Source organism: Argiope bruennichi, chromosome X1 (assembly GCF_947563725.1).
Source record: "Argiope bruennichi chromosome X1, qqArgBrue1.1, whole genome shotgun sequence".
In the NCBI taxonomy this organism is placed as follows: domain Eukaryota; kingdom Metazoa; phylum Arthropoda; class Arachnida; order Araneae; family Araneidae; genus Argiope; species Argiope bruennichi.
In genome coordinates, this window is record NC_079162.1 from 80852431 (window position 1) to 80868361 (window position 15931).

At 28.3% G+C, this 15931-nt stretch overlaps 1 protein-coding gene across 8 annotated transcripts in view; it reads left to right on the forward strand.

Moving 5' to 3' along the window:
• The window catches only part of LOC129958292 (glycerol-3-phosphate acyltransferase 1, mitochondrial-like), a 121593-nt gene that overhangs the window by 78121 nt on the left and 27541 nt on the right, over positions 1 to 15931 (forward strand). For 6 of the 8 annotated variants that reach the window (XM_056070664.1, XM_056070665.1, XM_056070662.1 and 3 more), the window contains 3 exons: positions 6525 to 6572; positions 14532 to 14599; positions 15386 to 15493. In XM_056070664.1, the coding sequence (XP_055926639.1) occupies positions 6525 to 6572; positions 14532 to 14599; positions 15386 to 15493 (224 nt within the window). Of the gene's footprint in view, positions 1 to 6524; positions 6573 to 12465; positions 12588 to 14531; positions 14600 to 15385; positions 15494 to 15931 lie in introns of those variants that run through there. The other 2 variants (XM_056070669.1, XM_056070667.1) reach the window with 2 other exon arrangements.

The window sequence follows — 15931 nt, forward strand, 5'->3', positions numbered from 1 at the left end:
TGAATTAAATTTGGTGCGTAATTTTAGCATCTAAAGAGAGGATACTTTTCACATTTTGAACTAAATTCGTCCACGTGCTTACTGTTTGTTTGTCTGTGCACTGGCATGCATATAAAAGCGATAACTCGGAAACGCACAACTTAGATGAATAAAATTTGATATGTGAACTTGCTATTAAAATTATAGTTTTCTGTCAAATTTTCGTTTCAGTAGGTCGACAAAAAAATGTCCAAAATGCATAATCTTTTTTCTTTCCTACTCTATAAAGCACATAGCATTCACGTGCGGGATTCTCAAAATCAAATCTGATTGCTCATAGCATTCACAGCTTTGCTCATGATTTACAAGTGTTATACAAGGGGGAATAGGCGAGAATATTTCTTAAAGACCTCTACCGTTGGAGGGTTTTTTTTTTTTTGTAATAAAATCAAAACTTACAAGTAATATAATTTGCAACTTATACCACCAGGTAATTCTGCTGCTGATGGAACAAAACGCAGAAGAGAGGAACGGTTTGCAAATTCTCAATGTGTCGTCATTCTGCAAGCGCAACTGTCAGCGTCCTACAGTTTCATTGCAGCGATTAATTTTTTTGTCAGTAGTGTTCTGTCATGTCAGCAGAAACAGTGTTCACTGCAACGAAAAATGTGGTTTTTTTTCTGACAGCTGAGCTTCTAAATAGATGCGACACCCTGAACATTATTAAGCTCTTGTTTCAGCCATTATTTTATTCTATGTAATGCACCATTCTAACAATTGCAAGATCATCTGATCGTTCAAATAGCAAAGAACGTTACGGATAAATTCTGGTTTCATATTTAAAAAATAATCCGATTTCATTCTCGTTCTTTTCTATTCAAATTATCTCTTTTATCTTCTTTCGTTCGCGAATTACTGGTTTTCAAATCTGCTCTGAAACTTCTAAATCTTGCTATATTTAAAGAAGAGAATGTTTTTGATTTTAATACGATATTTCAATGTAATAAATCAATGCGATTGGTTCCCTTTCTGTATCTATGATTTGAAATGTATCGCAACCTTCGCACATCAGACATCTTAATAACAACAAATGTCAAAGTCAAAATTTTATATATGCTGTAAAATGAAAAATGGCAGCAATTTCATTCAAATTTTTATATTGTAATTTTTTTCGAAAACTTTTCTTTTTATTACATTTATTTACTAACTGGTTTGCAAATAGAAATTCTGTGTTGTTGATGACATTGAAAGAAGAATTTCTGAAATCTCTTTCCTCGTTCAAATTACTAAGTTTTGACAAAATTAAAAAAGAATGGTGGGAAGGAAAGTTTTACTTATTTCTAGATAATATAAATCACACTGAGAAAGACAGAAATATAGAATAACTACCTGTTGTTGACTAATAATAAAAAAAATTATTATATTATAAAAGCAGATTCATTACATTGTATTACAAAGTATAGATATTTTTTTATGCACACTAATGAGTTGATTTCGAAACAGTCTTAAGTAACCATAATATTTCATTTATAATTAATTCTTTCATTAATAAAATTGATTCATTACAAAAATGCTTGGATACAATTCTAAGTTTTGATTAATTTTATTATTATCACTTTTTACTTCCTTTACTAACTTGAGAAAAAGTTGTCAAATTTCAAAAGTCGCCTAGATTGAATTGGTATCGCATCCTCATTTCTATGAAATATTTTGGCCATAAAACAGGCTACTTATGATGTAAATTTGATGTGTGGAAATATTTCTTAGAGTAAGCATTTCGTAGTTGCAGTTAGGTATCTTGAATTAAATACTTTAACAAAAGATTACTAGTATTTACGCTGTTTCAAAAGCAATCAGCAAAGCACATTTTTATATCTTCAGAGATGAAACTTGTTTGGTTGCGTTTTACTACTACAATTTTATTAAAATAATTCAAAAATAAGACTAGGGATTTTTATTATTGTTGTTATTGGTCAAAAGTTTCCAAATATGCCACAAACCGTAGTTGTCTGAATTGGATTGATAAAATTATTGGAACTATAGCTTGAACTACAAGAATAATTCGGAAGCCGTTATAATCACTAGTATCCCTTATAAATTGAAGTGTAACAAGCCAATAAAACACATTAAAGGCAAAAAATTTTGGCTCAAAAAGTATAAAAACTAAGGCTGGGGTATTTTGCATTATAAATGAGAAAACAAAGGAAGAAGAAATTATACAATACAGAAAATGTTGTACTTGGGTCCATATTTTGAATGCAGTTGCGCTAAAAATATTTTTGCTTCAGCTGTGCTTAAAGTAATCGAGGGTTCAATTTAAAAAATCACTCTGGTTAATTGGATCGATGGCTTCTTTTTTTTTTTTATTCTAAAATGTTTTGTTTTTTTAAATTTAATGAATTGTTTTGTAGGTAAATAAACTGTTAAATTATATTACCTTTTTATTAAAATTACAGTCACACAAAATGATTGTTTAAAAAAATTAGCAGAATTCTTGAATAAAATACTTCCAAATTCTACTATTAAGAACAGAATGCTACTATGAATAGAATAGTATTCTTCAACAAAGAATAGAATTCTTTCTAATACTACGAATACTTTCAGTACTACTTAAAAGTGTCCTGCTGCTTAAGAATAGAATACTTTCAAATTCTTCTACTTCTTTTTTTTTTTTCTTTCTCAAATTATACTATTTTTGAAGTAATAGAATTTGAGAATGTTCATTCAAAAATGAGTAGGTAACCAAATTTGGCACCTTTCCCCTGTACATCGTTAATGACTTTTACACTTAGACAATACGACTTCGAAAACTAGTTTTATTTAAAAGGTATATTTAGTCTAAAAGTGACCTTCATGAAATGATTTATCTATTTTTAGTCATTAGTTTAATTATTTGTTTGTGTCACGTTTAGAACTACAGGAGATTATTTAGGGAGGGACCTCGCATGTAGAGATGCAATTAGGTGACGAGGACAACATCTTAATTAGAAACCTCTCTCCAAATTCCACTCATTCTAAAGAGAGAGCACTTGTATGCGATGTATTTAATAATGCGCACTAGGATCGCGTCTGTGGTGAATCCCCTCATTGCGAACCAAACTATCCTCTTTTTTGAAGCCAATACTATACCACTAGGTCGTTGTTGGGGTTTGATTTAGAATATAAGGCGTACTCTGCTTTACTATTTATATTATTTTTTAATACAGACAGAGTTTTATCTCTAAAGAAGCGAAGAAATTATGAACTTACATTAAATGGTACATATTCATCAAATAACAAGATGATAAATCTGCGTAATCATATGCAATGTCTATTTCCTCCAACTGAAAAACTGTTCATTTTCTATTGGGTGGTAAAATGTAATATTAATTCCAGCGTAAAACGTCGATACAGGCGACCCTTCTTCACGGGGCCGTAATTTACTACCAGGGCATGTTGTTTAATAATTTGCGAAAAAGTAGATTTTAAAAAATTATTATTTACATCGTTTACTTTAATTTATAATTCACTAATATAAATAATGATAAATGATGGAATCTTGAAATAATTTTTTCTGAAATTCACCATCAAGAGGAGACACTCATATAAAATCAAAATTTAAATAAATGAGTTGATTATTTATAATTAAGTTCTGAAAATATTTAAAAAATTAATTAAAAAAGTCTGAAAATATTAAAATAATGAATAAAAAATTTAAAACCTTCTGGGTCATGCTTAGTGTGGACACCATTTCAAATACATTAGAATCTTATTCCACACAGTTTAACTAAGCGAAATTACTCATCCGCAGTTTCGCCTCACTGTCGAGTTGTGACTGACTGTAAGAATAAAATATTTTCAAGTTTCAAATTTCTGTGATTAAGAGAAAAATTTTAATGCATATTAATTCTCGAAAGTAAAATAAAATTGATGATATAGTTAATTTTTGCACTGTCGGAGTTACATAAGAAATTATTTGGCACATTGAGCAAAATTGAAGTAACTTTTAAAAAAATGAAAAGAAATGTGCTTCAGACTGTCAGATTATGTTTCCATTTTGAACCGATCTAGCAGTTGAAAAGTAAGATGCCTCACACTTTCTGAGAACGCATTCATCAGAACCCGGAAATCGATGAAATTATATTTTTTTCACTCAAGAAATGATATTTCAAAGTATGTTTATATTTTCTTAATTTAATGTTAAATCTATTAATAATTATTGTATATTTCTTCCTTGGAGAGGAATTAGAAAAAAAAAAGAAAAAAAAAAAAAAAAAAAAAAGGAGGAAAGAAAAACTTCCAATTAGCTTTAAAATGAAATATTTTACTCGAGTTTTCAGTACTTACACTGTTTAAGATGGTACACCATACTCACATATGCTAAAAATATGTTGCGACAAAGGTGTTACTTGTATTGTGGAAGGTTTATAAATATCAATTGACTCTGAAAAAAATCGTTATTTTGTATTCGAACCTTGAATAAATGATCTAAAAATACTGCTTCCTTATTCCATTTCAGATATTCTTCTTTCGACTATTTATAGCATTCAAGGTTGGCGAATTTTCATGCAAATCATGCAAATTCTCAATTATTCAATCCATGTATCAAATATATGATTATTTTATACAGCATTTATTTAAATTTTTCAATATTTAAAAGTAATTTTGTTGCCTTTGAATATTAACTTGCATTCTTTATTAGTTAAGAAATTTCTTTAAATAATACATTTCGAAATTAATATTATTAGAAAATCTCCAACCTAGCAAGAGGCTTCATACCTATCTTCGTGGTAGCGTTCCTCTATCAGTGATTTTTCTTAATCGCGGACTACCAATAAGGAATATCACTAATGTAATTAAAACTGATGAAAGTATAAAATTTTAGCAAGTTTACATCTCCTGTATAGGCAAGATGAATTGATTTAATATGATTGAAGTCTGTATAAACCTTGCTTTTCTCTTTTTTCGTGAAATTTGTGTTAAAAATCAAAATTATTTCAAAATGTCACAAACTTTTTCTTTACAGATTTTTTTTTAATTATATACAACTTTTTTTACAGTTGAAATGTAACTAGAAGGTTATATTTTAATTTTAAAATTTAACAAAAGTTTTTTTAAATAAAATTTTGGTTAACAATCAGAATAAACGTAATATATTTTAAGTAAAAGAGCAGTTTTTTTTTTTTTGGATATTAAATAAATTTCCTTGTTCCTCAAGCACTTAATTTCATCATTTCTAAACCTTAAGCAAAAACTGATGAAATCTTCCAGCTCTTTATACTAGTTTCATTTGTTTTATAAGCGGAACATTAGTTGTGCTTTGTAGAACTTCCTGCTATTTCCGTCGCAGCTAGTAGAAATGATTGATATAATTGGACTTGTTGAAATATCTTATTTTCCTCTGCAAATTACTATACATATTACTTTTAAAGTCTGTAATGAGCAGTTAGTGATCAATATTTCAATAAACTTTCTATTTTTTAGAAGTAATTTTCATTTGTTTTTGGTTAGTGAAGAATTTAAGTTGGCATGATACACTTTGTGTCAGAAAGTGTTGCTGTATTGGTTGATAATAATTGTGAAAATCAGTTGCTGTTACAAATATAAAGTAACGAGAGGACTTAGTTTGTACTTCTTTCTTTATCGAGGCAAATGCCAGTGAACGTCGTACCTTTGTACAAAAATCTCTAAAACTTTAGAAATATTATTAATATAATTTTTAACATTTATTACCTCACATGTAACGATTGATATGACTTTAAGATGAATATGTATATGACTACGTGTTGAACATTTTCTGAAAATGCTTAAAAGTTTAGATGCCTTCCTCCCCCTCCCTTCGTATACCTTCTGGAGTGCCGTCATTAAAAAGAGTAATGAATTTTTCCACTTACGAAGTTCCATTTATGTTTTTCCCAATTAGAATCCCGATGCTTGAGAAATACAAACTTCTATAGCATCTGTTGAGATTTTTCCAGAAGAGACAGTAAAAAACATTTATCCAAAAGTTTCCTACCAATAAACTTTTATTGTTTTTTTGCTATTATACTAATGTATTATCTAATTATTATTCCACTAGCTGTTTATTTATAATTGTACTAATGTATTTTACTGTAACGTTTTTGCTGTTGAGTCTTGATCATTATGCCGTTATCTTTGTCGATTTAAATTGTATTATTTATGAGTAATCCTTCACTACACTGCTGGTCTATAGCATTGGGGCATTTAATATGTTGATGTGGCTTCTTTCTGTTTTCATTTGGGTTTCTATTACCGGCTTGAGTTCAAAAATATTGTTATTATCTTATTTCTAATTGAAAAACTCATGTTGTTTTTGTTTTACTAATTTGTGTTTATTACTTTAAAAAAATATATAGATACTTTTAAGAAGCCGAATTTTCAACTTGCAGATTTTAATAGAAATAATAATTGCTAATTTTTAAATTTTCATCAAATTACTATGCAAGTCACACATTTGTAGTTTTTATCATGAATAAATTATAAGTTTTATTATTTTTTTACACTTATTGAATTGATTATACTATATATGGTGTATTTATTTTCAGGGTAGCTTGTTTCAATCAAGGAACGAAAATTCAAGTAGTGAAACTGATGTAAGTAAAAAACTCTACTTTTTAAAACTTCATAATTTATAGACATTTAGTATTAGTTTTTTTTTTTTAGTTTTTATTTTGACATTATGAACAACTTTGAATCATTCAATAAGATTCATTTATATAAAGTGTTTGGAAAAGGCTAAGTAACTCATAATTTCCTTTAAAATTTTAATTTAGTTCTTTACTGCCGCAAAACGGCAGAATAACGTAACTTTTGTTAGCAGCTATTAAAATTCTTTTTTTAGAGAATAAATTTTTCAAATAATAATGCACTTCTTATTTTATAAATACACTAAAATGTTAAATTACTATAATCAGTGCCCTGATTGAAGAAAACGGAGTTATATTCCTGGTTATCTCTGATCAATGTTGTAGCGAATGTAAATGGCGTCTGGGGCATGGCATTATTTTTTCGCCCCTTCATAATATTTCTGTTTAAAAACTTAGCCACATTATAATGATAACCACAATAGTGTTTTACCCACATGGCGCTTCTTAAAATTGGCTAACGGGGCACCTTTACTCCCTTGTCCCCAACTATATCCATTATGCCACTGACCCTGGTCTGTGCATAACTCTTAGTTATAAGGCGATATAATTGATCGCAAGTGTAATGCACTCAATATTTTAATATTTCTTTAATAATTTCCATGTTTTTATCTGATACTGATTAGCTACCTATTAATTTCGAAGTTGTAACGGATGACAAGTTCTAATGGTTCTGTAATGAATGAGAAACTGTCAAGCATTACTGCCCATGAGAAAATGTGTATGAGCTATACTATGACAAAATATAGAAAAAAAAATTCTGGATCTTATTAGGACAAAATGATCAACCTTTGTTAGTGCATGATATTGTACGACATCTCAACGACGTTGTTTAATAATTTATATGTCGGGCAAAATCTTGTAGATATTATAACATTGTTGCATGCATTTTGTGATAATACGGATAACATTTCCACAATATTTTCGCTATAGTGTTCGGCATTCAGTATATAGAACAACATCAAGGGGATGTACAATATTTAGAGAGAAAAGGAAATTATTTTGGTTTTCAAAAAGTGAGAGGGGGAGCTACTTGTGCAGTTTTGCTTTAAAGCATATAAAAAAGAAGCTTCTGAGATGTTGAGAATGAAAAGGGATGAGGCTGTGAGATATATTTATTTCGTTATTTTCCTGAAAGTTTATCAATACCTACTTTCGATTTCCAATGCAAAAAATGCTCTAAAATCATTTTTCAAATGTAAGTTCAAAATGTGAGTTTCTAAAATAGAATAAGTAAACGAAGCCTCAATAAAAGCTATCCCACAGAAATGTCAAAATAATAATAATTAATTAAAAATACCATCCACCTTCCTTTAGCAAATGATGCTCTATAATATTAGTACGATATTTCCTTACATTATGAGGCATTCAGAATATCTAACAACATTGTAGGGGTATTGTATGATATATTATATAATATAGCCTATGAATACTATCATAGCTTTAGATTTAGAATTAAATCGATAATGATTAAACTTGAAATAATACCTACTTAGATTTAAAATGAGATTAACCTGTTTGCTTTACTTGCTGATACAATAAACGAAGATTCGTTGTTTTTTATGTTTGTTTCTATTGCTTCAGGCATACTTTCTGTAATTTAAACCCAAAACCTATTCTTTACTTCCTGCCATACATCAAAATATTGAAATCATCAAAAATTTTCTCCTTGATACGTTGATGAATCTTGACGGTTTAGACCTTCCTTCTTTGGAAAAAAGCTTTTTTGAAACTATGCCTGTCTGTAAATACCATAATTCAAAAACGTAACAAGCTAAATGGTTAAAATTTGGCATGTGTTTACACCAAAATTTCAGGCTTTTATCAAATTTTGGATAAAATCCGTTTACAGGAAGTCTTTCTGTTTGTCAGCCCGTATCCATTCGAAATCTAATACACAATATTTATGAAATTCTTATATGGTTTAATGACTAGGCTTTTAAATTTGTATCAGATTTGGGGCTAAATCCCTGAACTAGTCGATTATATGTCGATCTATCTATTCGTGTTTACGTGAACGCGACAATTCAAAATTTTAATATGCTTTATAAATGGAATTTTGTTATGTAATTTTATATTAAAATTGTAAATCTTCATCAAATTTTAAACTCTGTCGGTCAAAAGGAAGATGTAAATTCTACTAGCAAAATGTCCAAAATTATTTTTATAATACATTCACAATGCTGTACGCCATTCAGAATACTAAGAAACATCATGGACATATGCAATATCTTTTCCTAATAAGGAACACATAACTGATTTTCTTCATTGTACAACTTAAAAGAAAATGATTCTGTTTAGATTTAGAGAAATATAGTTTTAGGTTATTGGAGTTTTTTTTTTTAAAGGGTTGGTGGGTAATGTTTGAGATTCAATATTCTACAATATCGAGAAAAAAAAAAATATATATATTGCCCACCCTCTATAAAAAGTACGATAATTTTTTTAAATAAAAAAGTTTTTATTTTCAACAGTCACGCCACTTATACATTAATTGTAATACCACTAATACTACATTAATTGTAAATAATAACTGCAATACTTCCTGGTTTTCGTCTTACTACCGCCATTTTTTAATCGTATAACTTATATGTTTTTGCAGAAAAACGTGTGGTTAGTATAAATAAATATTATTCCCTTTGGGGTGAACGACGCATATGTGCGTTTGCGTTGGATTCTCCTCATTGCCGAATGCCACATCCTTGCTTCGGGCTTTTGGAACGAAATTATTTCTAAGAGATAGCGTTAATAACCATGATTTATCAAAAGATTGCTCCATACATTGTATTGCTCTCTCCGAGGTCAGATTGAGGATGAACAAGTGTATCTGGATCGTTAAATTTTTGCAAATATAAACAGAAACACGTGCTTATTTTGAAGTGACTGTTATAATTTATACGCTCATTTGGGATATCATGTTATTTTAGCAAGTGTTTTATTCCTCTCGGTTTCATTTGTGCAGTTATGACAAGATCGCTTACCTTTTCGGGGGAGGGAGATGTAAATTCATAAATTATCGATTTAGGGATTTTTCAGAAGGCAGTTACAAAATATTTAATTATTTAAGGTGAAACAGACTATTAAAAACTTAGAAGATGCACACTGTACTTAAGGTAAGATAAAAAACGAGGCACTGCCTATGAATATAAATTGTATAATAACTGATTGGCGTTTTGAAATTTTTCAAACGGCTTTGAAACATTAATTATTACAATTTTTATGAAGTATTTTAAATTATTAATTGTAAACATGTATTTTTTCTTACGTTTTTATATTTTGCACCAATAATCTGGTGTTGCTTTAAGTACAGTACTGTTCATGTAAATAATAAATAAAATAATAAAATGCACTATATATTTTTTTATTTTTTTAGTATTAAATATCAAGTATTTTTAATTGATTTTTAATCATGATTGAAAATATGATATCTATTTCATATATTTAAAAATTGTTTCATTTCTATACAAAAGAATACTTTTGGTGAATTATTATGAATATTTTTACGAAATATAATGCGCATTAGGCTTAACAGGAAAAAATGCTTCAGCCTGTACAGAAAGTCGGGGTTTGCTTGGTCCCGTACTGTGTGTGTACTTCTTTTTGGACGCATCCGTCCCGAAGGAGTTATTTCTTTATACCATACATTTTCTCAATAACCTTTAACTTTACTGAATACAAATATATTTAAATAATATAAAGTATCCCCCCCCTTCAAAATCCCTCGTAGATCTTTTTATCAGATTTTCTCTTGGGCTATTACTTGGAAAATCTATTATGCTATGTCGCTGTTATTTCAGTAAAAGACATGGAATAAGAATTGTAAGCTATTTTTAAATAATTGATCCTATATTCTAACCATTGAGTAATATTGATGAAATAATTAGATGCACGGCTTGATATTTCTACTTCAGATAAAAAAAATATTAACTCATAGATGCCCTACTGTATGAAAGAATAACAACATTCATTGAAAAATGAATTTTTCTCCAACATTAGATCTCTCAAATTGATTTTTTCCCTTTGATTAATGTATATATATTTTTTCGATAAGTTCTGAAGAAGTAGAAAATTTACTCTTATATGTCGCCACTGATCATTTTACAATTTCCGCATTTCTGCATATTAATGCGAAAAAAGTTACGTACAGAGCGATTCAGTTACAGAGCTCTTCTTTCCTGAACAGTAGAATAACAAAATTTCCGTTCTGAACTTCTTAAAACTTTAGAAATCAACATAACTCTGTTTAAAGAAAAATTATTCTTGTTCAAAAAGTCATTTACCTTCACATTCATTCTCAGAATTAGAACAGTGATAAGCTCCAACATTTTATTATGGAGATATATTAATATTACCCTCGCACACACTGCACAAATCCCTCAAACAACTTCATTGTGATATAATGAACGAGAAATAATGCAGCGTAACTAATTTAATTAAGTCATCTACAATGATCATTTTAAATGATATTTGAAAACTATATCCGGTAGAAAGTTTCAGAGATATTATACTGAAGGGGAAAAAAACACATTTCCTCTGTAAAAAAAAGTATGAAATTTGACATCAAGCTTGCATTTTATACTGATTTAAGAAAGGGAATAATGCACTGAACAAAAAAGAAAGAAAAGAAAAGAAAAAAGAAAGAAAGAAAAGAAAAGAAAGAAAAGGGAGGGGGCACAAAACATTTCACAAGTCTGGTTTATATCTTTATTCAACTAATTAATATTACCTTCAGGTTTTGCTTTTGCTCTTTTTATTCATGTTCCTGTGCTAGGGAATTCTCATTACGTCTACGAAAACGCCGGTGGTACTGGGAGCAGTTTGATAGAAATTCATCGGCGTTCCGATTGGTTAAACATTGGCACAAAAGAATACCTTTAAATATAGTCGTGCGCCATATTGGCGATCTTGGTAAAATGGTTGAAAGTAAACAGCACAAACCAGTAAAGTACGGAAAAGTAACAAACCATATATTCTTGCTGATAATTAAATTGCAATTTTCTAATTATGCAATGTAGTAATCTGGAAATACCAATAGTTAAGTCCAACCTTTCGAGAAGCAGCAAACTGTATTTCCAAACGTAAGCTTATGCTTAATATTTAATTTTGTCGGCATGAATTCGGAGAGCAAATTCAACGAATTCAACGAGAAGCTGCAAAATGTAAATAAAATTAACATAATCAAGACAGTGACCAAAAAATATTTCTCGAACAAGGCGGGCTATTTCCTTCCGAAATCATAATGAATGAAGAATAAATAATAGTTACAAATTGAGATAAAATGCTCAAAAGACCAATTAGTTTCAAAACTGGTGGCCCTACTTGAAATAATTTTAGTATTTTTAGACTTTTATTTATTGCGAAATTCTCATCTTGAACATGAATGAAATTTTCTTTACTCACAAAGCAAAAATGTTTCCCTTTATAAACTTCTAGCAAACCTATAGGAAAAATGATTGATCAAAAAAATGTGAAATATTAGTAATACGCAGAATAAAACTAGCAAAAGAATTAAACATCATGAAACACAAGCTAATACAAAGTGTTGATATTCGAATTACATTACATCCATCCAGTTAATTTTTTTAAAAAATTGTTAAACTATGCGGTGATGGGTTCTTTTCTTTTTTTTTCCCCACATTCTACAGGTGTTCTGTGGAATAACCAGAGTACAATCTTCTGCCCGATAGTTCATACTGATAAAATTATCGGCAGTTTTCATACAATAAATATTTTTCTACGATACGTTATTTAGTATATTTTGGCGGGAAAATATGAGGTTTGCCAATGAATATCACGTGATTTCATTGCCCAATCAAGTCATTCGTATATTTCTTGAGCTATACGTTCCTACTTGCACAGCGAAATGTTCCGGTGCGCGAATGGCAGGATTCGTGTGCTAAAACGTTGTGTCAATGATATGCCACGAATTGTTTACAGGTAGGAGCAATGTTGTTCATTGTTTTGGTATGTCTAAATTTTACTATACTCTCATAAAGCTTTATATTTGTTTATATTAAATATCTATATATATTTTTGCAATTAACAAATATTTTCAATTTAAATCTTCGAATTTGATTTATGTTCTACTTCATAATTTAATTATATTTGATCATTTCTCTACATGTCTATGTTTTTTTTCATAAATTCAATATAAAAATTTAATCGAAAATGTTTTCAGGTTGTTTTTTACTTGCATATTTTACTTGCGATGACCGTATGAAAGTAGTGTGTATCTCTTGTTTTTGGAACTTGTTATGTATACTTTAAATGTTGGAGCATATTCAACTAATAATAAAGTTGAATTATATCTATAACTTATAATTTTTAATTTATTAAAAATTTATGAATATAAATATTTTGAAGTCATGCTTCAATTATTAGAATATACGATTTATAGATAATTACCTTGACTTCGGTAATTATCAAATGTTTTTTTCTCTCTCTAAATAAATATATATGTGTTTAGGAAACGAAATATCCTAATAGAATCCTTTGATTACTGTTGAGTTTGAATTTATTTACAAAAGTATTGTTCACTAATTGTGATTTCAACTTTTAAGTGAAAATTATTTGAATGATACATGTGCACTTTCAAAGTGTATATTAGTCATTAAATCCAGGTTACTATAATATATTGCTTTGTGTAAATTATAATATTTTATTTCAAACTGTGAAATAAAATATTATAATATGTTATGCTATTTACCTCAAGTTTTTTATGGTTTCAAATTTCTTGGAATGCTTATTATTTTAGTTTTTAAAAAAATCCTTATTTTGAACCTTGAGGAATCTTAATCTGGCATTATTATAGAAATGCTCTTATAGCATTTTTGTACCTTTGTCCTTTTTCTTGTTTATTTCTCCTCTTTTAGATTGTACTAATTTCTGAAGTGGAAACCAATTTTAAAAGAATTATTTGAAAATGTTTTTCAGAGTAGTATTCTAATTAATGAGGTTGAAGTTATAAAACCTACAGTTATTTTCAAAATGTATTTTTATTGTATTGAATTTATATTAAAAAATAATTATAAAATCTTATTAAAACATTAAAAAAGTATTGCAACTTTCTAAAAATTTTCAAAATATTGAATTTCTCTATTTTTGATGTGTCACGGCATTTTAATATAACTTAAATAATTGGTATGCCAATGAATTCATTCAAATAATTTATTCCAAAGTAAGTTTTTTTTCCTAGTTAGATGAAATTATCTTTGAATTAAAGAGAATTTCTAAAACTTAAAAGAAAAATTTGTGAAAAAAAATAAAAATTAAATCTTGTCTACATTGAGGAGATATTTTATAAATCTCGGAGAGAATGAAAAGACAGAAAATGTTTTGTTCTTTCAAAATCTGCTTTGCATATTTAAGATACAAACTAGAAGATGTAATATCTACATTGTCTACAATATAATATCTACAAACATATAATGGAACATTTGCTTGATGATTTTTAAGTTACTTAAATAAATAAATGAACATTTCATTGCACTTCCTTCTAGAATAGTAATTAGCTCTACTTTATTTGCCAAACTTCTTCAGCAAGAATGTTTTTGTTGTAGTCTTTAAAGAAAAATTCACTTGATTACAGTAGTTAATAAAAATTATAAGTTCAGGTTCAGAAAATGTACTGAAATGTTTTATAGAAATGTTGAAGAAATACATATAGATCCAAGGAAAGGCCAATAATTATACACAGTTCATTTATTTGCAATTAAATTTGCTTTAAAAACAAGTATATGAATTTTTTCTTTTGTACTTAATGCCCATTTTAAGAGTTTTAGCATAAAAGCTAGTGAAAACTTACAATATTCTTACAGTGAACAAAAACTGGTTTGATTATACTTATTTAATGCTTATTTAAAAATTTATTGTTTTTACATTTTGTGCCTCATTATTTGTTTTCAATAGGTTGGAAGTTCTTGTCGAATCTCTGATGACAACATACTCAACATGTTAAAAGTACCTACCGAAAATCAGTAAGTAATGTGTACTTTGAAATTAATGAAATTGATTTGTACAAAAAGTTTTTAAAATCTCAGGTGACTTATATTGTAAAAACAGCTTTACTTTTATTATTGCAACTTAGCTGCTTTACATACATTGTTTTAATTATCTGCATGTTTTTATAATTTTATTGAAACTTTTTGAATTTTCTTTTAACTTTGCATCTTATTTTACATAACTTATGATTTCAAATGTGATATATTTTTTATTGTGGATGAATAGAAGAAACTAAGTAATTAAATGAGATTCCTCTACCTTTGCCTGTTGTAAAATCAATCTATTATATTAGAGAGATATTTATCAGAAAAATTATAAGGAGTATCGCATGTGCGTCTGTGATGATTTTGTTCAGATTATGACATCTATAATACATCTATAATATTTGATATTACACTGTTGCCGTAGCATGGTTATAGGGTCTGAGCTTAGAAATCCGATGAGTTTGTATTTGCTACCCTTTTCATCAACGATCTATCGTATATACGACTTCATGTGCATATTAAAACTTCCTTTGTGGACCAGACCTCCAAAGGTTGTAATGGAAGTTGAGAGATTGGAATACCAAGTGTAGATTTTTTCCCCCCTTCTGATTATAGCTGTTAATTACAAGATCTATTCCAAAATAGCCTTGTGTGAAATCAAAACAGAATTTTGATTTAGCATATAATGGATTTAATTTTAAATACTATTTGTTAAATAAATGATAATATTTATAAGTGGTAAAGAACTTTTCTTTCTAATTATTATTTCTTTTTCAGTAATGCTTCTATTTTTGATCGGTTATTTCATCAAATATCTTTCATCCTGCGTAAAGATGCCAAAGTTTCATATCCAGATGTCTCAGAAAAGGTTTTATCTGCAGACAGGTACTGTTTCATTTAGAAGAATCAAAAATAACTTTTAATTCATCTCTTTTAAAAGTCCATGTCTTTGAATTTTTGTTTATACAAACATGGAGAAGTATTTGATAATATATATTTGCTTTTATTTCAGTGTTATGTTTATTAATTATAACTTTTATTCCTGGTGGCATAAATTAATATTCATGATTTTTATGAAATGTATTGGTATACATACAAGATCTTAAATTCTCTTTTACTTGTAATAATCAACCTTAAAGTACCTCTTTTACAAAATATTCATGTCATGTTTATAAACATGCAAAATATTGTGAAAAATGTTAAAAATAGTATCTTATTTCTGAAACACAAGCAAAGACAAAGTTATGCATGTGTATGAATTGGTTTGGTTATATTAATGTCCTGTTTGAAGCAACACTGGGGCTAAGCAATCCCATTTTGCCT